Here is a 22,747-nt window from a genome sequence, read left to right as displayed (position 1 = left end):
GCACTCTCACCCTCACCTAGAGACAATTTGGAGTGCTCAATCGGCCTATCAAGCATGTTTTTGGGATGTGGGAGGAAACCGGAGTGCCCGGAGAAAACCCACGCGGACTCGGGGAGAACATGGAAACTCCACACGGAGGGCCGGAGGTGGAATCGAACCCGCACCCTCCTAACTGTGAGGCGGACGTGCTACACACTGCTCCTCCGAGCCGCCACTATTTTGAACAACAAAACCAAAATTGTGGGTGAAGAGAAAATGGAAGTGCGATACTTGGTCAGGCTGGAAGAGCATTTGGTCATTAGGAGGAATTAAGCCATGGTGTGCAAACATTACGTTTCTCAACAATGACAGAAGACGGCGCAATGCGATCACTCGGCAGGTTTTACAGGCCCGTTGAATAATCTACGACCTTTACCAGACAAGCAGGATTTGCCAGCCATTTGGAACAATTTAGCTCCTCCTTTACTCCCACTGCCACACACTCCCCAACAAGCGACTGCTGCCAATGCAAAATCCAAAATCTGCACTTGAAAATAAACACAGAAATAAGAAAGGACAGATGCACTTTCAAGCAAGAGCAGATACATCTTTCACATGACAACGTGCAAGCATCTCTCATTTCTGGCACACAGCAGCACACGTGGCTACACTACGCTCACTCAGATACAACCACACTCTCACACCCGCACAGTACACACTTTTCTTGGTTAATAAATAGAATCAAATTTTATTCTCAGAACGATACAACTTGTTTCTTTTATAAAATATGCACAGATTTTTTTTTTCCTGTCACAGTTTTGCAATGTTTTTCTGTCCCATGCACGTGGTTACATTTGATGGCCATTCGGAATCTTGGGTGATTCCCGGGTGATCCTCGGAAACGTGTCACCTAATGGACCTAAGAAGTTGGAGCAGCCCCTGTCTCACCTTTGACTGGACTTTGTTGGAGGCGTGTTCCTTCGGCAGAAGGACAGTGATTGCCTCAATGGCGCAGTGCTTGCACACATAGGAGGGCGCTTCTTGTCGCGCTCTATATGGAAGGAACCTTTAGATAAAGTCTGTTGTGAATCGTTGCTGTCTGAGAAAAAAGAATTCTGATCGGAATCGAAATCGCTTATGGTTTGAAGTTCTGCAGCTGGTGCTGGAATCCCGGGTTGGGTCGACTAGAAGGCCTCGCCATCTTCACCTGGCGGTAGGCCTCATCAAACGCAAGCCCTTCACTCCGCATCAAATAGGCCGTGACAATGGCGGCGGAGCGTGACACGCCAGCATTGCAGTGGACAAGGACCACACCGTCCTGAAGGCGCAGGGAGAAAAGCAGCTTTGGTCTGATATCAGACATAAAAATGAAAAGATGTGGAGATTTCTAAACTAAAAGTACTCAACTTGCAAAGAGCTCAAGCGATTCATGCACTTGGGATAGTGTGTCGGGTTTTGAGGCGCCACATAGGCACAATATACTCAAGTGTATTATTGCTAAGTAATCCGCAAAAACATGGCAACTGTGCATGATCACATTGCTGACGCAGCTTCTGATTTTCATTCGTCGCCGGCTGTCCATTGACTCCACCCGTCTCTTGTGAAACAATAAGATGAATGGACAGTACGCATTGGCAGATTGAGCGCACACTAAAGCTGGGCACTGAGAGCCAATTGCAAGTACTCCCCTGAGACACAGCTGGTGAGTGCATATGGATGAATTCTCCCCACATATGTGTTACCTGTTCCCGGGCTTGATCTATAAACGAGCCGCATTCCTTCAGGTATGAAGTGATTTCCGTGTCGGGGAGATCCAGGATTTGGACGGTCTTGTAGCGCACCTGATGCGGGAAGAGGTTGGCCACGCTGTAGGCCACGTTTAGCACGTGTGACACCTGCAAAGCAAGAATGAGGCACCTTGAGCAAATGAGCCTCCATTGTGAAGGAGAGCCCTTGTGGTTGCACCACGGCTTTGACGAGAGCAAGAAAATTAAACAGGTGTGTGTGTGTCCCGGGGGGTCGGGGACAGACGGAGTGTTTATGATGAGACAGATGGCATTGATTTAGTTTGTTGTCCATGTCTACCCTCTCACTTAATTTGACTTTACCTCGGAGGCCTCCTTCCTCTCCTCGAGTCTCTTGACATAACGCAGCTCATGTTCCTTCTTTTGCATATTCCTTCTTGCCAATTTTGTAATTTAGAAATTTGGGTACTGCTCACCAACATTAGTGAGACTGTTTCGTGTAACTAAACGGATTCTGCCCTCTAGGAAGAGATACAGATGCCAGCGCTCCCGCACCACCAGACTCAGGGACAGCTTCGTGCTCCAAGCTGTCCGGATCCTGAATTCCCTCCCCCCTCTGCTACATGACGTCCTGTTCTTTTACGCTATGATCTGGCTGTCTGCTATTAGCGCGCTTGCTCCATTTTGCTGCTCTTATTTGTCTATTTATTTATTTATTGTTTATTATTTGGGTTATTTGCTTATTACTTATTTGTTGCTCTTGTTGTTCGTTTTTACTCTTTGTGCTGTTTGATGTGCGTGTTGTGTACTGTCTAGTCACCGTGGGACGGTGGCAAACGTAATTTCGATCTCTTTGTGTGCCTGGCATGTGAAGAAATTGACAATAAAGCGGACTTTGACTTTTTGACTTTGATTTCAAAGGCCAGCCCATGCTTGGTAGGTCAGAACAAAACCTGTTACCAATCTACAGTGTATGATGCGTTTTATTTTTGTCATATGATTAGAAAAATATTAATTGTGAACCGCTCCAGATAATGACAAAATACTGTATTGGCCCGAATACAAGACGACCCTGATTATAAGACGACTCTTTTTCAAGCCTCAAATTTGAACACCAAATGTAATTTTTATACAAAAAATAATTACAGTACATCTGAAACAAATGATTATAACAATATATTCGAAAGAAAAAGCATGTTATTTTGCCCCATTCAAATCATGCAAAAACTGTCTATCACATCTTAATATCTGAACATTTGAATATGTAAACTAAAGTGCAATCACATTTATAAATAAATGGCTTCTGGTTTTTGAAATGTAAATAGACCAATCTACTGTGATAAAACAACAAAATTGCAGTAACTGCATTAACCATCAAAGTAAAGTCTAACTGTAGTATTGAAACAAATCTGAATTAGGAAAAACATTGCAATACAATAATGCAAATTGCTACCGTTATTGTTGGGGAGCTTGAGGATTGTATAGGGGGTTGGCTCGGATGGTTATGCTGTTTTCGCCCCCGGGTGTCGGTCAGAACACAGGAGGGAAGACGTGGTTCAGTTTTGATTGCTTTACTGAATTATTGGCAAAAGATAATAATAAATAACTGAAAAGAAATAAATGAAATACTATCGGCAACACACCAAACATTAAGTCATCGATCAAGACAACAAAATACATTTGCTGGCGACCGTTAGTCGCCGTGCTGCTGCGTAACAGCTACTCGTACGATACGAGGCAAACTTAAAGGAGCGCACCGGAGCTGTCAAGCAAACGGCACCCACACGAAACAAACCGCGATCAGACAAACGGCACAACAGCGAACAGTAGTAATGAAATGTTACTTTGTGTCAAAGACGCACACAATCACAGCAACATACTCAGTCGATTATGAGCGTGCCGGAGCTGTTAAACGGCGTGTACACGCAGCAAACCGCGATTGGACAAACGGCACAACAGTGGACAGTAGTAACAGTGAAATGTATATTCTCACTTTGTGTCAAAGACGCAGACGATCACAGCAACATACTCAGTTAATACCAGCAACCTTTAACTTACTGCTGCGTACAAGTGAAAATGGGTATAATGTCTAGACCCTGATATTAAGACAACCCCCAATTTTTCAGTCTTAATTCAACGCAAAAAACATCGTCTTATACTCGGGCCAAAACGGTACTCACTTTGTGTCAAAGACGCACACGATCACAGCAACACACACAGTCGATACCAGCAACTTTTAACTTACCGCCGCGCACAAGCTCCAACAACCGCGATAACCTGAGGTAACTCACGCGAGACTTAAGGTGCGGAAACGTAACTGTCCAAAAATGTATAATGTCTAGACCCCAAATGTAAGACAGGCTGCAGATTAGAGGCCCCTATAAAAGCACTCACACTTCACTCTATTTGAAGTCACACTGGCAATAAAAACAGGAGTGCCGAATGAGTAAAATGATGACTGCTATGTACTCACAGAGCATCACGAGTGATGTGTTCAGCAAATGGAGAGCAGCGGTCCAAAGTGAATGACACTTTTGTGGCTCATTTATGGGGCGCGGCTGCAGCGGTCGACGGATAAGAGCTGATTCGGGGAGGTCAGCAAATACACTCGAGCGCACTCATTTCTCTCGCTCTTAACGCCGCCACATCTGCTCGGGAAGAAAGGCAGGCACAATGCAAATGTGGTCCAAATCAGCAACCCCAACCGCTCCGGCCGATGGCCTCTTCTACATTTGTGCGCATTAGCATGCTAGGATGTGATTGATGGCGTTAATTACTGTGCAGCGTGTCACAGGTGCGTGCCGGAATTAAATTACAACAGTCAGTTAGTGTGATGAACAACCTAACAGGGCGCGCAAACTAAACTCAAAGAGCACATCTGTATTTTTTCTGGTTTTGTAGACATTTGATGGTGATGCGACATTCACCCTCGTTGGTGACTTTATGAAATAACTACTACAGACCTATCTTGACTCAGCAGTTGAATTTGCTACATTTCTAAACTGCAAACTAAATTGGTTTGAAATCAATTGCTTCCATGGAAATGCTCCCTGTGCTCACATGGGATTCCTCCTGGTGCTTCGATTTTCTCCCACATTGCAAAAACATGCATGGTAGACCGACTGAGCGCTCCAAATTGCCCGTAGTTGCAAGTGTGATGCAGATGTTTCTTTATCTTTGTGATCACCCCTCTCATGAGCTTCGACAACCAGTAAGAAACAGCCAGCTCATGCCTTTCCAGGCAGAACAAGGCGAGGTACAAAACCGATCGTCCCCAGAGCCGTGCTGAGATCATTTACTCCCTCTACTGAGGGGAATCGACACGGCACGACTCGATGTCTATTCTCATCTCACGTCTCGGCACATGTGAATGTGACATGGCCAAGGACACGCCAGCCCTGTTGATTAGAACACACACATTCCCACCTCCACTGTCTTCGACACTGACCTGATATCGCTGCAAAGTGTCCATGTCATGGGCCACATCCTGAGAGGCTGAAAGAGAATGGAAAAAAAATGTGAGAAGTGTTTGAAGCCAAACTGAGCATTTTCAAATTATGTCTTGTTTTTGAATAAAGGATGGAAAATATCTACCGTAACTTTCGGACTATAAGTCGCATTTTTTTTCATAGTTTGGGTGACTTATACTCAGGAGCGACTTATATGTGAATTTTTTCAAAAATTTTGAAAATTCAAAATACGCAATGTAGTGAAACCGCGATAAACGAACCGCGATATAGCAAGGGATTACTGTCATTTGAACTGCAAGTGACGTCAGCAGCGCGGCGGTTGTTTACATAAGGACTAGAGATGCACCAATCCGACTTTTTCAGTTTCGATACAGATACCGATGCTGTGGTTTTGCGTATCGGTCGATACCCGATACCGATCCGATATTATGGTTGACTTAACTAGCTACATACATGTGGAACAGAAAAGACGAAAGGGAATGGCATCAGGCATGACTACACAGTTCTTTTCTAAGACAAAATGTAACAAGATAAAGCAGATTAATGCAATGAACTATTTATTTGTAACAAAAATTGTGCAACAGCAGCAATAAAGTGTATCAGCATTTAAATTCAAGTAAATTAGGATACAAACTTCTTAAGAAAAATACAAATGTTGCAGCTGAAACTGCACTGGGCAAATATAGAAAGGGTGATCAAGCACACAGTAACCAAATATTAAAAGAAATAGTAAACATGTAAACATAAGGTGCCGTTCCACACCACTCATGACCTGTTGATGCTCTAAATGCTCATTTAAGCAGCAATGAAACGTGCTCCCTGAAAACAAGCTCTGCTTAGTCGAACACAAAAAAAAAACATTCAAAATTATTTCTAAATACTGAAAGTGCAGAGTGGAATTAAAAATAAAATATAGCATTGGGACAAGAGAATAAACAAGTGACTTGGTCAAATACAATAATCAAGCAATGTAAACATGTCTTTACATAGTGCAATCGCACCATTTATGGCCTGGTGCTCTCAAACTTGTGCAGTCTCACCCCCTCATTAATGCTCACTTAGGCAGCAATGACGAATTCTTTGTCAAGAAGACATGCATTTCTGCTCTGTCTGCAGTCAGTCTGTTTCGCTTGTCATTCACAGTGTTGGAAACTGTGCTGAACAATCGCTCACTTTCCACACTAATGCAGGGGGCACAGAGATACTTTTTGGCAGTAGCAGGAAGATCAGGTAGCCGATGTTTGTTGGCTTCCCAGTAATTGTATGGGCTGTCTGATGCAGTGATGGTTTTCTCAGCTAAAAATTTATTCAGTTGAACTGCAGGGCTTGAGCTGCTTGCTACACCTGCATCCTCACTGTCCTCCAGAATTTGCTCAAATGCTTCCATGAAACTGTTCTTGCTTGGAGCTGTTACTGCTTCTGCTGCAGTCTCCATATGAGGGGCCTTCTCTGGTCGCTGTTGTTAGGGTTGAATAGATTAGGTTGATCATATTATTATGTTGGAATGTAATCTGTAATAATTAACCTAAGCTTGTCCTGTTTTAACAAAGTAGTAGAACAAAGTGGTAAGATCCTTTGCACTGATTGACCAACTGTAGAAGACGCAATCAAAGTTGTTCTGTCTACTCAACATCGTAAAACAACCCCTGCTATGATGTGATCAGAGGCCAGGGGTTTCACCCCCATCCTGCCCACTCACACCCCACCCTGTTTCTCTCAATAAAAAGGCTCTTGCAAGAGGCCCGAGTCAGACCTCATTCGATCATCGCTGTATGCACAGCGACGAATGACTCTCCACTTGCAAGTGTTTAAAAAGGGCATACTGTCTCCCGTTGTGGTTCTTGCAAAAATAAGTTAGAGTTAGAACATCTCTAACAGCTGTGAAGCCTCCGCTGCTTCTGCTGTGCTGGTCAAGCCCCTGTCTTCAAGCTCTTTCAACAGTGCATCTTTTGCATGGTTGGGAAACGTCTCACTTGTAAAGTATCTGAAACAGACATAGAACATCTTAGGTGTCTATAACTTTCATATTGCCATACTTGGTATCTGTTATATAAAAGCAATAGCTCACTTCAGACCGTGATATGTTGTGATTATATCACAGCTAATAGCTCACGGCCTGTTGAGTATGTAAGCTTAAAATATCTTACCTGTCCTTATATCTTGGGTCCAACAAAGTGGCCAGGGCGTACAGAGGCTCATCTTCTAGAGTCAAAACGTTGTTTGACAGCTTGAAGCATGGTCTTTTTTATCGTTTTAATGCCAGCATCTGCCTCGTCTTCCTTGGTCAGGATGCGCTTGAGGACAGTGATGGCTGGAATGACATCAGCAGTGGAGGCGGTGGATGAGCTTATTTTCCTGGTCAGCTCTTCAAATGGTTCCAAAACAGTGCTAGTTTTCTCCAGCAAGGCCCACTGGTTAGCAGTCAGTGTTGTGGGCAGATCATAATCCACACAACATAGGCACCTAGTACGCGCTTCTGTTCCAGCAGACTCTGTATCATGAAGTAGGTGCTGTTCCATCTTGTTCTGACGTCTTGTTGTAAGCGTTTAGGTTGCATTTGCATCTGGAGTTGGACGTCATATAGCCGTGAATAAGCAAGTGGAGAATGTTTGAAATGTTTCACAATCTGTCGGCCGTTTGCAATCGCATCGCTCACACTTCGCTGAGACAGTAGCCCCTCGTTAACAACGAGCTGTAGTGTGTGAGCAAAACAGCCCAAGCTGCACACACCCATCTTTTCCATGGCCTTTATTTATATTGCTGGCATTGTCCCTGAGAATGACATGCACTTTGTTGAGCGAAATATTCCACTTATCAAGCATTGCCTTAATGGCAGTCGAAATTGTGTCACCGTTGTGTGCTCCGGGGAAGTTTTGAGCTTGCAGCACGGCACTGCGAGGGGTGATTCCTGTCTAACCAGTGCACAGTTAAACTCAACATAGACATGAGGCACATCTCCGAGCTCCAGATATCAGTTGTGAAGCTCATGGCATCTACATCTCACTTGTGACAAGTGTTCGCACACTTTCTCATACATTTCTGACAGTGTGGTCTCAGAAAAATACTTGTGCGATGGCAAATTGTACCGTGGCTCCAGGTGCTCAAGTAAACATCGGAAGCCCTCGTTTTCAACAACACTCATCGGTTGTCCATCCAAAACCATTAATTCCTTTTTCAGTAATTCTCATAGCTTTTGCGCTATTGCCTGGGAATTTCCCCCGTCTTTGCAGTGCATCTGCTAACGTTAACTGCTGTGTAGGTCCACCTCCCGCTCCCTTTGATCTGCTCAACTGCTGGAACTCCTGGTGCTCCGTTGCGTGGTGTTTCTGGAGATGCTTAATTAAATTGGTAGTACTATAACTGGCAGTACTACCACCACCCCTGGCAACATTAGCTTTGCAGACATTACAAACTCCCCTCCGTGAGTCGTCACCTTATCGTGGTGGAGGGGTTTGCGTGCCGCTATGATCCTAGGAGCCATGTTGTCTGGGGCTTCATGCCCCTGGTAGGGTCACCCATGGCAGAAGGGTCCTAGGTGAGGGGCCAGACAAAGCACGGCTCAGAAGACCCCTTATGATGAATAAAATATATGGATGTCGTTTTCCCTGGCCCGGACGCGGGTGACCAGGGCCCCTCTCTGGAGCCAGGCCTGGAGGTGGGGCTCGAAAGCGAGCGCCTGGTGGCCGGGCCTTCGCTCATGGGGTCCGGTCGGGCATAGCCCGAAAAGAAAACATGGGTCCCCCTTTCAATGGGCTCACCACCTATAGGAGGGGCCAAAGGGGTCGGGTGCATAGTGAGCTGGGCGGCGGCCAAAGGCGGGGACCTTGGCGGTCCGATCCCCGGCTGCAGACGCTGGCTCTAGGGACATGGAATGTCACCTCTGTCTGGAAAGGAGCCAGAGCTGGTGTGTGAGGCAGAAAGGTTCCGACTAGACATAGTCGGACTTGCCTCCACACATAGTTTGGGCTCTGGTACAAGCCCTCTCGAGAGGGGCTGGACTCTCTTCCACTCTGGAGTTGCCCACGGTGAGAGGCGTCAAGCAGGTGTTGGCATACTTATTGCCCCCCGGCTGGGCGTCTGCACATTGGGGTTCACCCCGGTGAGCGAGAGGGTAGCCTCCCTCCGCCTTCGGGTGGGGGGACGGGTCCTGACTGTTGTTTGTGTCTATGCACCGAACGGCAGCTCAGAGTACCCACCCTTCTTGGAGTCCCTGGAGGAAGTGCTGGAGAGCGCTCCTTCTGGGGACTCCATCGTTCTACTGGGTGACTTCAATGCTCACGTGGGCAATGACAGTGAGACCTGGAAGGGCGTGATTGGGAGGAACGCCCCCCCCCCCCCCGTTCTGAACCCGAGCGGTGTTCTATTATTGGACTTCTGTGCTCGACACGGATTTTCTATAATGAACACCATGTTCAAGCATAAGGGTGTCCATGTGTGCACTTGGCACCAGGACACCCTAGGCCGCAGTTCGTTGATCGACCTTGTAGTCGTGTCATCAGATTTGCGGCCGCATGTTTTGGACACTCGGGTAAGGAGAGGGGCGGAGCTGTCAACTGATCACCATCTGGTGGTGGGTTGGCTCCGATGGTGGGGGAACATGCCGGTCCGACCTGGCAGACCCAAACGCTCTGTGAGGGTCTGCTGGAAACGTCTGGCAGAATCCCCTGTCAGGAAGAGCTTCAACTCCCACCTCCGGCAGAGCTTTTCTCACGTCCCGGGGGAGGCGGGGGACATTGAGTCCGAGTGGACCTTGTTCCGCGCCTCCATTGTTGAGGCAGCCGACCGGAGCTGTGGCCGTAAGGTTGTTGGTGCCTGTCGTGGCGGCAATACCCGAACCCGCTGGTGGACACCGGCGGCAAGGGATGCCGTCAAGCTGAAGAAGGAGTCCTATAGGGCCTTTTTGGCCTGCGGGACTCCGGAGGCAGCTGACAGGTACCGGATGGCCAAGCGGAACGCGGCTTCGGCGGTTGCTGAGGCAAAAACTCTGGCGTGGAAGGAGTTTGGCGAGGCCATGGAGAATGACTTCCGGACGGCTTCGAGGAAATTGTGGTCCACCATCCGGCGTCTCAGGAGGGGGAAGCAGTGCACGGTCAACACTGTTTACACTGGAGATGGTGTGCTGCTGACCTCGACTCGGGATGTCGTGAGTCGGTGGGGGGAATACTTCGAAGACCTCCTCAATTCCACCAACACACCTTCCTTTGTGAAAGCAGGGCCTGAGGACTCTGAGGCGGACTCTCCAATCTCGGAGGTCGAAGTCACTGAGGTAGTTAAAAAACTCCTTGGTGGCAAGGCCCCGGGGGTGGATGAGATCCGCCCGGAGTTCTTAAAGGCTCTGGATGTTGTGGGGCTGTCTTGGCTGACACGCCTCTACAGCATTGCGTGGACATCGGGGACGGTACCTCTGGATTGGCAGACTGGGGTGGTGGTTCCCCTCTTTAAAAAGGGGGACCGGAGGGTGTGTTCCAATTGCAGGGGAATCACACTCCTCAGCCTCCCTGGTAAGGTCTATTCAGGGGTGCTGGAGAGGAGGATCCGTCGGGAGGTCGAACCTCGGATTCAGGAGGAGCAGTGTGGCTTTCGTCCTGGCCGTGGAACAGTGGACCAGCTCTACACCCTCGGCAGGATCCTCGATGGTGCATGGGAGTTCGCCCAACCGGTCCACATGTGCTTTGTGGACTTGGAGAAGGCGTTCGACCGTGTACCTTGGGAGGTTCTCTGGAGGGTGCTTCGGGAGTACGGGGTGCCGAGCCAACTGATAAGGGCGGTTCGGTCCCTGTATCACCGATGCCAGAGTTTGGTCCGCATTTCCGGCAGTAAGTCGGATTCGTTCCCAGTGAGGGTTGGACTCCGCCAAGGCTGCCCTTTGTCACCGATTCTGTTCATACTTTTTATGGACAGAATTTCTAGGCGCAGCCGAGGCGTTGAGGGGGTCCGGTTTGGGGACCTCAGCATCGCGTCACTGCTTTTTGCAGATGACGTGGTGCTGTTGGCTTCTTCAGTCCGTGATCTCCAGCTCTCACTGGAGCGGTTCGCAGCCGAGTGTGAAGCGGTCGGGATGAGGGTCAGCACCTCCAAATCAGAGTCCATGGTCCTTGGTCGGAAAAGGGTGGAATGCTCCCTCCGGATCGGGGATGAGATCCTGCCCCAAGTGGAGGAGTTCAAGTATCTTGGGGTCTTGTTCACGAGTGAGGGCAGGATGGAGCGTGAGATCGACAGGCGGATCGGTGCAGCGTCGGCAGTAATGCGCTGGAGAGACTACGTCTCTCGGCTGGCCTGGGAACGCCTTGGGATCCCCCGGGATGAGCTGGAGGAAGTGGCTGGGGAGAGGGAGGTCTGGGAGTCCCTCCTAAAGCTGCTGCCCCCTCGACCCGACCCCGGATAAGCGGAAGAAGATGAAGGTGAAGACATTACAAACTGCCGTCGAGCTAGTTGGCGTGTTCAGTTTAAAGTACCTCCACACAGCTGACTCTTTCGTTTACTCCATGTTTGCGTTTGTTTAGAAAACTCTTGTGGCATGCGGCACACGTGCTGCTGACGTATGACGTAGCCCGCGTCCCAATAGATTAAGGAAAGGATCGCCTCACATATCGGCTGCATTTTCCGGTACCTTTTTTTTTTTTTATATCGGGGCCGATATCCGATCCAGATATCGGATCGCTGCATCTCTAATAAGGACAAAGGATTGGATCACGGGATGACGAAGGGCCCCACGTTTGAAGGATTTAATGATTTGGAGTGACACAAGGTTTGAAAAACTCATTTATGTTATAGTTATTTGATATATTTTATTTCGTGTAGCAACTTGTATATGTTTTTATCGTTACAGTTCAGTAGTTGTTGGCTCGTTGAACACTTGTTTTGTTAAATAAAGAGCCGTTTACCAAACCCACGTCTTTCCTGATACTTTCTTAACGCTACAATATAGTTGTATACTAGATCTCTGCAGCGCACGCGCTGCGTTGTTGACATAAAGAACGAGGAATTTGATCGATGGATTTAATGATTTGGAGTGACACAGATGGTTTGATAATATTGTTGTAATATGATAGTTATTTGAAATATACTTTATATATCGTTATATGGGGCTGTGGAATAATTAGAAATGCAACTTACAACGGGTCTGACGTCAGCATATGCGGCGCATACGCAGCATTGTTTACATAAAGCACGATCGATGGATTTAATGAATTGGAGAGACACAGATGGTTTGATAAACGTGTTATTTATGTAATACTTATTTGAATAACTCTGAATGTTACTCAGGCCCGTTCTCAGCTCCTCGTTTGTGTATATTTCACGTTAGCATACCGTATCGTTTAGCCTGTTGTTGCTGGTTCAACTTGCAACTTATATATGTTTTTTTTTTTCACTTTATTGTGCATTTTATGGCTGGTGCGACTTATACTCCGAAGCTACTTCTAGTCCGAAAATTACGGTATATATTTTAAATCTGATTTATGAATCAATAAAAAAAACATTCATTGTGTCACACGCCGTGCCACCTTTCATCTCCTGATAACAATCATCACCAGCTATGTCAGTGGTCGGCAAATAGGGGCCCGCCATCTATTCTGTCTGGCCCGCGAGATGACGTTAATATGATGTATTAAAAAAAAATAATAATTTTTTTTCAACCCCATTTTTTTTTTTTTAGATAAAAAAAGGGCATACAAATATTTGATGGGATTGTTGTATGCCATACAACAATCCCATCAAATTCGAAACATTTATTGAGGTATGATAGTCCTTAGTGACAACAACAGGTGGAACATCCTGTTTCAGTTATCCATGACGCACAGGTCGGAATGGTATTGACACATGAGTGCATGTAATCTTGTGCAAAACCCAAAGTGTCCTGTCTCCCTCCTCCAGTGGGCAAGGTAAAAAATAGTCTATATTTTGTTAAATTAACATAAGGTCTGTTCAAATGGAATTAACTGCATTTTAAAGGTAAGATGATGTTTATTTTAATATAATATAATAATTAATACTTTAAATAGTAGGGAACCCCCTCCAAAAAAAAGCAATGGCCTGCGATGCCATTGTCTGAATTTCTTTTGGCCCACGTCCGAAAGTAATTGCTGACCCCTGATCTATGTCTTACCTATCACCAGTCCACGTCACACTCCTGTCACTTCATTGTCAGAACCACCCATGAGCTACCCATCCGTCCCTCTGCCTTGTATTTTTTGTAGTCTGTCTGATTCCCAGTTGCCGACCCAGTTCTATGTTGTGACGGACCAAGCTCGTCCGCCACCCGTCCTGACCACTTGCCCGTCTCACCACCAAACCCGATCGTCGCCACCCCCGACTACTCGCCCGTCTCACAACCAAGCCCGAATCCCGCCTGTCCCGACCCACGGCCATGTTACGACGCCAACTCAGTCCGATCCAAACAATGTGTCGCATTTGGTCGTGCTGCTCGTCTGTCAAACCTGACACATTGACTATCAAATGAATTCTTAGTTGGCGCTCTACTATCATGAATACCATATTGGGGCAAAGCCGACATGGAAAATTTTCACCTTCTGAGGTAGTATTCAAGCCACATCAGTGACGGGACGTCAACTGTATATAATGGGAGACAACTTGCGTTAAGTCAAAAATGTTCAGTGCGTTGTGTTGGTACATGTCGTCAAAAATAAGTGCAATACTCAATTGCTCCTCAGAGAACAATTGAAGTGATTGTCTTTTATAAAAATGGATAAGGAGAGTTGAAAGTGTGTGTGGCTTTCACGGAGTAACTGTGTCATCCTGAAATGAGTTTGCTCAGAAAAGAGAAGGCCAAAAAAAAAAAAACAGGCCCCTAGAAAATCCCAGCAGAGTAATAAACAAGTGATGCCGCGGCGCATGCTGGCACTGATTGGCTGAGGTGCAGGAAAAATGAGCGGCACTTCAATGTCGTTAGTGCCAACGCGCCATTAAGACAATATTCCCTTTTACTGAGCCGAACAGATGCAATATTGATATTGATCCCCGCTGACGAGTCGTCTCGTCTGCGAGGTGGAGTGCCACATGTGCGACTACAAACCGAACGGCCATCCCGCGATGTGAGGGAGTTCAATGTCAGGCTCATGGACACTCCAGCAGAACGTGGATGGACAACAGCGTCAAGGCTTTCGGGTTTTGTTCCCTTTCTTTTCCGTACGCTTTAATACAAAGTCATGCAGTGAAGTTGCGTAGACATAGATAAACTTGTCCTGTAGGTCCTACAGCGCTCAATGCTACGATATGCAGTAAAAGAGACTTAGCCGATGCAGGTAGGCTCCAGTTAAGTTTCTTACCCAGTAGCAGGAAGGGTCGGACCACTCCAACTTGAAGGTCCAGACTTTTATCCTCCACAAATCCACATCTGTTGGCGTTCTCAAGCTCCTCTATCTGTGTGCTGCCATTGGTGCTCCTTTCCAATAGCTTCCTCCCCGTCACCGTGGTAACGAGGGTGCACTGTTTCCTCAGGCGGCTTTTGGAGAAGCCCTGGATCTCCCCGGACAATGAATACATTGCAGCAGGGTCAAGCAGAGCTCGAGACACACAATGGATGAACTGAGCAAATTTAAAAAGAAAGCACATATTTTTTTGCCGTGATTAATTGTATCTATGACACATTACAAGGTAAGCAAACGAGGTGACCATATAAATATTGAACATGTGCAATTTGTTGCAATTCCAAGTACGTACTTACGATTTACACTACAAATTACACTTTATTTCTTGATTGAAATCCGCAGGTTTATTTCCCCTTTACCAAACATTTAGTAAGTTCTAGAGTTGGGTAAAATACAAGGCAATAGGCTTGGACATAGCTTTGCAGTGATTTAAAAGATTATTCGTGTACTCACCTTGTTGAAAATATAGAAGACTATTGTAGCGTTTCAATGAATCAGGCACATCGTGTTTGGTAACTGGCTCTTTATTCCACGCAACAAAGAGGAGTTCTAACCTCTGCGCTCGGAGACAACAAAGTCAAGTTCCCCTCCCACACGCGCGCGCTCCCCCTGCTTTGCTGCCTTCATGGCCTCCCTAGGCAATTGGACTATCAAACAGTAATTACACACACTAGTTGCTACACTGCTCCCCCCTATCTCAAAAACCTCGTCACAAACAAAATGAGCAAGGTGACCCGGTGGCCTTCTCTGTCGCTGAGGGCGGTCTGGGGTCGGCTGCCTCAGAACAGCCTGTGTGGAACCAGGCGATGAGTCTACAGGAACAACGGCCAGTTCGGGGGGAGAGAGGAGGAACAGTGGTCCGTCTTGGGGATGTGAGAGTTGTGCCGCGCCAGGCCTGAGTCCGGGATCTCGTGTGGCACTGCGGACAAGCATCACTTTTATATGGGGCCAGGCGGTCCCTATGACGAGCCACCCGCCTCCCACTAGGAGGCAGCTGTAGCCTGTACACCACCTCCCCCCAGTCTTTTTAGCACCTCACACGGCCCCACCCAGTGGCTGTCTAATTTAGGGCACCTGCCTTTTTTCCTTCTTGGACTGTACACTCACACCAGCTCTTCAGCCATGAAGTCGATTCCTTTGGCCCGCATGTCGTAGTTCCTTTTCTGTCTAAGGAAAGCCTTCTGCAGTTGATCTCGAGCAAAAGAGTGGGCTGACTACAACCGGTCCTGGAGCCTCCTTGCATATTCCGGTCTTGGCGGCATGGCCAGCATATCTGGAGGTCTGCCAAATGCCATTTCTACTGGCGTCCGCAGTTCACGACCTAGCCTGAGCAGGGCTGGAGTGCACAAGTTAGAATCCTGCACAGCAGACCTGTAAGCCCACAAGACTACTGTCCCAATCTCGTTGGTGCTCCGCTGTGAGGATTGCAAGTTGTTTTGCCAAGGTCCTATTAAAGCGTTCAACGAGTCCATCACTTTGAGTGTGAAGAGGTGTAGTGCGCGTTTTTTCCATGCCATTTCTCTCACACATTGTCACGAACACAGCTGACTCAAAGTTTCTTCCCTGGTCACTGTGAATGACCTCGGCTGCCCCAAACCTCGCGAACAAGCCTTCCACCAGAGCATCTGCAACAGTCTCACCCTCTTGATCGGCAATGGCATATGCTTCCGGTCATTTTGTGAAGTAGTCCATTGCAGCTAGAACAAAACGATTACCTTCATCGGTGTGGGGAAATGGGCCCATTACGTACACAGAAACTCTTTCCATTCGTGTGCAGACTGTCAGTTGTTGTAGACGCGCACGAGACTGTTCCGAGGGTCCCTTGCACGCTGTGCAGAGGTCGCAGCAGCGGCAAAAGTCCTCAACATCTCCCCTGAGCTGACCCCAATAAAAACTTTGCCAGAGTCGGCGGAGGGTTTTTGAGACGCCAAAGTGCCCTGCTCCTGGAGGCCCATGACAGGCTTTCAACACAGCCTCTCTGAGCCTTGGGGAGGACAACCACCTGCCACCTCTCTTCCACAGTAGCGGGTTCTTTCCAAGCTCTCTGGAGTACTCCATCCCTCACCCGGAGCATCTTCATCTTGGCGTATAGTCCCTTCGTGGCAGGCGAGTGCCCAGCGACCTCTTCCCACTTTGGTGTTTGGCCTCGTTCCACCCACTGCATAATGGGTTGCAGATCCACATCCTGTTGCTGCTGTTTCCTCCATACGGGTGCATCCACAACTTGCATCTCTCTGCAAACATGTTCGCCGGGATCATGCGTAAGATCCTGTTCCTCGCGCACAGCTCTTTCTCTCTGCCTTCTTTTCGCTCACAGAAGCGGCAGCCAGCAAGTGCACAAGGGCGTCGAGACATAGCGTCTGCGTTGGTATGGCGAGGCCCGGCCCTGTGGTCCACTCGGAAGGTATATGGTGCCAGTTCTTCAAGCCAGCGTGCAATCTGTCCTTCGGGTTCCTTAAAAGACATGAGCCACTGGAGTGCAGCATGGTCAGTACGTACCGTGAAGGGTAAACCCGCCAGATAATAATCGAAAGTGGCTTATAGCCCTCACGATAGCCAGCAGTTCCCTGCGTGTGATGCAATAGCGTCGCTCCGCCTTGTCGAAGGTTTTGCTGAAGTATGCCACAACTTTTTCTCCCTTCGCCCCGACCTGACTTGCCCCCATTCCAACATTGCTGGCATTTGTGTCCAGGAGGAACAGCAGTTTAGGATCGGAGGGAACAAGGATGGGAGACTCTGTCAATGCTCCTTTCAAGGAGCTGAAGGCTTTTTTAGTACCTGGCGCAGGGCCCCTAAAGCCGCCTTGAAAGAGTTCCCATGGACAAGAATGTCGTCCAGATAGACCAAACATTCCTGTCGGGGAATGCCATCCAGCACCTTTTCCATAAGCCGCTCGAAAGTAGCGGGTGCGTTGCACAGACCAAAACAGAGGACTCGGAACTGCCACAACTGTCTTCCGGTACAGACAGCTGTTTTTGGCCGTGCCTCGGGGGCGAGAGGCACCTGCCAATATCCGCTGCGCAGGTCCAGCGAGGAGAATCAGGATGACCCATATACCAGGTCCAGGGTCTCATCAATCCGGGGCAGAGGGTAGGAGTCTTTCTTCGTTGCACTGTTCAGGGGTCGATAATCCACGCAGGACCTCTTCTTCAATGACTTTTTCTTGTTAACCATGACGAGCCCTGAGGCCCATGTGCTATCAGATGGCTCGATGATGCCAGCCTTCAGTTTCTCATCGATTGCCTTGTCAGCGTCTTCCTGATGTGCCAGCGGAAGGCGGCGGGGTCGTGTTTTGATGGGCCAGTGTCAATGTTGTGCTGCACGAGGTGTGTCAGGCTCACCTCAAAGTCAAAGTCCCCACGCGCCATCGTAACTGCCGTCCACCACCTCCTCCTTCACCCGCGGCCGACCACCGCCACAGTCCTTACGCGATGCCATACCGTCGCTATAGATAATTTACACTTCTGGTAACTGGCTCTTTATTCCACGCAACAAAGAGGAGTTCTAATCTCCGCGCTCGGAGACAGCAAAGTCAAGTCCCCCTCCCACATGCCCCCCCCCCCATGCAAGTAAAACATTAAACAATCGAGGTCCCTAGACTTTGTGTAACGTTAAATCAGCTGATGTTTATCCTAAATAGAGAAAAGTGGAATACTTACCAGCGACGTTAGAAACGGTCAACATTTACAGTCAGAGAAGCCGGAAGTACGTAAACGCATGATGCGTTCACATTCGGCGAAAAGTAGGAATGCTGACGATAGTGCATAGAATAAGTCAGTGTTTGTGCTAGTGTGCCGCGAGTGATCATCAGGTATGCCGTGGAAAATTATCCAATTTCACCTAATTGGTCTAAAAATATTTTTGGAATACGAATTAACCAGGATATCAGCTCTGTGTTTATCCAAACATGCACAGGTTTCACACTGAGTAATATCTACTGAAATTGACATTTTGTACATGCAACTTTTCATATTGTATCAGTGAAATCTTTCCCAAATATTATTGCACTTTAAGTGCACTTTTTATTTGAAAGAAGAAATATAAAAGATGATAAAATACGTTTTTGAGTTGATTCCTATTCAAGACACTTTGATAAGAATGACTATATTGTTAATATAGGTGGCTACGTTTTAACAGATTTTTGTTGGTGTGCCTCGAGATTTTATCCAATGAAAAGGTGTGCCGTGAATGAAAAAAGGTTGACGAACTCTGGAGTAAGTGTCACTATTAAATACTGGATAAAGTTACTTTTTTTTATCGGCGACTTGTGACACAATTTATCCGAGTCCTTAAGTAGCAATCAGTTCACACGACCGCCACCATGCATGACTTCTGATGTTTTGGGTTTTTTTTCTTTAGAAATGCCGCTACTTATACAACAAATATTACTTGACACATACGTTGCAAAAAAAATCACCTTTAGTCTCGTCCGTAGAATATTGCCCTTAAGGTCATGAAGATGATTGTTCCATACGTTTAGTTATCAGCATTAAAGCTCGTAGAATTCAACAATGCCGAAATATAGACGAGCAGAAGTGGGGAAACACTGGCAGTCTCCCTGTGCAAGTCGCGATGCGAATTCGAGGTGCGCTGACCATGAACGCCTCACGATGCGGAAACCAGGACGCCTCCTCTCATCCCATCTCATCCCAATGACCGAGAGAGAAAAAAAAAACAGCGAGCGGCTGGAGCGACGGTGGGTGGAGTACAGGAAGCTGCTGCTGTCCTCGGCTGTTTGATCATGGCCCAAATCTAATTCCTACACAAACGCTACCAATAGACTAGCCGAGTGTGGCAATTCGTGATTTTGTATACGTGTTTTTTTCCCACATTTCTCGACTGATTTGTGGAGATCGAGGAGCTCCAAGATGTCTCGGGGAGTGATCCAGCCCAGCCAGCAGAAGCTGGCCGAAAAACTCACCATCCTCAACGACAGAGGCATCGGGATGCTGACCCGTGTTTACAATATCAAAAAGGTTTGCACACTCACATATTAAATGCGCACACTTAGCACACAGGCAAGCTTGAATGTAGACGAACATGTGTACCCGAAAGCCGGTGTCGCCACGTATTGACGCACGTCAGTGTATGAGTGGTTTATTAGCTGGCATTGTATGGAAAGTCTCGACATATTTAGCAACATTTCGTATTTTTCCATATAATAAGTGTTGTGGATTCGCTCATAACGGAGAATTGGCCCCCATTTGCTATGTTGGAGGTTGACGATGGGCACGGTTACGGCTAACCGCGTTAGCTTGCGGTAATGTTGGCCCCTTGCGCCCAAAAGGGAATTCACGGCGGATTTGAGGCGTTTATTCGGCATGGGCGTTCAAATATACATCGTGTAATCAGTCAGCTAAAGAGCGACGACGGAGATGATTGAATAGCCACGCCCGGGCTTCTAACTACAAACGTCGGGGCCTAGTGCCGAGCGAGCGTCGCTTGTTATTGAGTTAATGGCGGAGGGTGTCGGCTAAGCTAGGCTAGGCTAAACTAACGAGCCGGGATCCGCCTAACTCACGATGGCGAGAAGCCTGAAAGGAGAACTCAAGCACGGCCGCTGCCCGTCGGGCTGCCTGCTGTCAATTCAGTTGAACGGTGTTTGTTTTTGTAACAAAATTACAAAATGACCCGTTGAGGCAAGTGTAAATACACACAAATCCACCATAATAATATACAAACAATCATCTTTTGCAGTTTATTTTATTATAAACTATTTCTTTACCGTCTGTCATGATTTTATGCAACCTCCAATGAGATTCAATGCAACAGTTGTATCAAAAAGTTTTGCAAGCTTCAATTTGGTTGATTGGATTCTTACACTACACAAATAGAAAAAAAAAAAAAGCTCTTAAATAGCAACGTGACAAGATTCACTTAAAATGTTGGGTTGGAATGGCCACATAAAGCATACTAAGATATTTGAAAATCAGACAATGACTCCTGGAGAAATTTTTGTGTGTGATGGGGAGGCATTTGGGGAGCATTTTTACGCAATATCGCCTGTAGAAAATCTGGCCTTGATAAAACAGAATGACTGATTATTTCTCTTGGCATATCTCCTCAACCATTTCCTGTCATTTTCTCCTTGGGGAATCCCTCCTCCAATTATCTGACACGTTTGGGTGAAAAAATTCAATAAATGAAACTTTCTTTGGGAAAACAGCAGTAGAATAGGTCATGTACGTCAGCAATAGTCGGGGTACTACAGTATTTTATTCACTCACCACAGTAGAGGTACTACAGTATTTTATTCACTCACCACAGTACACACACTTGTTAGAGCCACACACTGAGTGGTTACAGAACTGACATGGGCAAAAGCAACAAAAAAAACAACAACAACATAAAAACTCAATTAAGCATTCCAAAATGTTACTCCAAAAACAAAGTCATCTACTTTTAGTTCTTTTTACAACTTTTTGGACAGTAATCTTGCATACACATCTTTCATCACATTGAGACTCCCGAATTGAAAAGCGCTTTTGTATGGAGTAAGGAAGCAGAAAGCATTTTGTTGCTGTTGTGGTTATGGAGGTGTTTGAAGTGCTGATTCTCTTTTGGGTGTTTTTGAGAATTTCACATTGCTACGGCAATCAGTGGAATAAACATAAGAGTCATTATTGTCCTTATGAAAGCTTGTACGACTCTTGTATCTGAGTTTAAATAAAAGGGTGTGGTGAGTAGAGATATTTGCATGGCTTGGTCTTGTGATAGGGTGCATGCGTGATTCTCTACCTAATCTTTAAAGTAAGCAAAGTGCTCTTTGTTGAGCGTTGGAAGGCAGGCCATGTGTGTCATCATAGTTGTACTGTTGTATTAACCAGATTGTGCCCTCCTCCCCTGTGTTTTAAAAATATAATCTGGATGTGGTCGTATTCCTTATGATTTGTTAGTTGGCGTTAGGTCTTCAAGGCTACAAGAGGGACAAGAGAAGTCCCGCCAGTAACGGCTTGTATTGTATATGACCGAAAGGCAGAGTAGAGTCAAGCATCCAAAGTTGTACAAAAGAGAAGCTAATATAATTGTTAAGATGCTGGAAGTACCTACAGGAATTGTGTGCTAGTGAACCCACGCCACGAGTTTTGCCGATCACATCTACGCCCACTTTGTGTGTCAAACTGACCCATCTGAACGCCCACACTGATCTTTCTTTGAACACCATTCACACGCACAACAAGGAACGGTCACATTAATGAGAACAGAGGACCTTGTTAAGTGTGTGTCCACCATGGACACAATGAGCCACATTGCTTCTTACTTGATTTTGTTGAAAGCCGTCCTGTTTGTTCCCTCCCATCATGGCCATTTTATTTTATTTTTATTATCAGCATGTTCACCCTCAACTGCTTAAGCTTTTCCTTTATAATGTCCTAAGGTTTTTCAAACCATCAGTCTATTTCAAGTATATTGGACACCGGAAACAGAGCACTGTATAAATTATTACAACAGTGTCCTTATTGGCAAATAAAATCACAAGTAACAAAATTGGTTGTTTGGTTCTGTCTCTGAACGGCATTCATAAACATAACGATGAATTAATGTCCGTCATGCTAGGGTGATTAGAGTTCAATTTGATGTTTTCTGGACGTTTTACATTTCAATTGCTGTTGTTGTGATGGATTGTGTTGTGCAACGGAGCCCACACCACCACCACCACCACCACCACCACCACACCCCTACACCACCATCACCACTACCACCCCAGTGTTGTGTGCTTTGTTACTCTCCAACTGTTCTGGGATCAACTAAATGTACTTCCATGAATGTTCCGGAATATGGAGCCTGCCCAGCCTCAGGCAGATCTGATGGCCTCAGGGGGAGTTAGGGGCTTGCTGGCAACAATCACACACAAGTTATCCTCTCAATGAAAAAATCTAAATGTAAGGCAGAACTAAAGTTGAATTAAGAAATTGGAAGTCTCTACAAAATAGCATCTCAAATAATTCATCTTTCTTCTCATCTAATGCTATTGAAGACCCGGGCCCGAGACTTTCCTGTTAAAGCCATATACACTCAAAGTCACAGATGTAACGTGCGGGTGGCGACCCTGAGTGGACAAAAATAATCGTCGCACCTTACATGCGCATGGTATTGTATTTGCTAAAGCAGAACTTGTATTGAATCACTTAATTGTAAAAATATTAAATAGCTGCAGCCCCTG

General features: G+C 46.6%; 2 protein-coding genes across 11 annotated transcripts in view; one reads left to right on the top strand and one right to left on the bottom strand.

The window, feature by feature from the left end:
- Positions 1–698: 698 nt before the first annotated feature.
- On the bottom strand, positions 699–19,261 carry LOC147050462 (dual specificity protein phosphatase 19-like). Of its 8 annotated transcripts, none has more exons than XM_085921358.1 (6): positions 18,243–18,334; positions 17,925–18,028; positions 14,482–14,677; positions 5,173–5,219; positions 1,722–1,874; positions 699–1,297 (listed from the first exon to the last, which is right to left on the bottom strand). In XM_085921358.1, exons 2-6 carry the CDS (start codon positions 17,949–17,951, stop codon positions 1,115–1,117), a joined length of 606 nt encoding a protein of 201 aa, XP_085777484.1. In that variant the 5' UTR covers positions 17,952–18,028; positions 18,243–18,334; the 3' UTR covers positions 699–1,114. The 8 variants fall into 8 exon arrangements, with proteins under 8 accessions (XP_085777484.1, XP_085777482.1, XP_085777487.1 ...); XM_085921356.1 differs by having other exon boundaries at positions 14,482–14,740; positions 18,243–18,332; XM_085921361.1 differs by lacking the exons at positions 17,925–18,028; positions 18,243–18,334 and adding an exon at positions 19,001–19,261 and having other exon boundaries at positions 14,482–14,740.
- Positions 19,046–22,747, top strand: part of nckap1 (NCK-associated protein 1) — a 17,546-nt gene continuing 13,844 nt past the window's right edge. The window contains exons 1-2 of one of the 3 annotated variants that reach the window (XM_085921352.1): positions 19,046–19,279; positions 19,436–19,559. In XM_085921352.1, the coding sequence (XP_085777478.1) occupies positions 19,095–19,279; positions 19,436–19,559 (309 nt within the window). In that variant the 5' untranslated portion in view covers positions 19,046–19,094. Of the gene's footprint in view, positions 19,560–22,747 lie in introns of all 3 variants that reach the window. The other 2 variants (XM_085921353.1, XM_085921354.1) reach the window with 2 other exon arrangements.

This window comes from Syngnathus leptorhynchus, chromosome 10, assembly GCF_054491065.1.
Source record: "Syngnathus leptorhynchus isolate UIUO chromosome 10, UIUO_Slep, whole genome shotgun sequence".
In the NCBI taxonomy this organism is placed as follows: Eukaryota; Metazoa; Chordata; class Actinopteri; order Syngnathiformes; family Syngnathidae; genus Syngnathus; species Syngnathus leptorhynchus.
The sequence above is the reverse complement of the archived record's forward strand: the minus strand, read 5'-3'. Positions and strand labels throughout refer to the sequence as shown.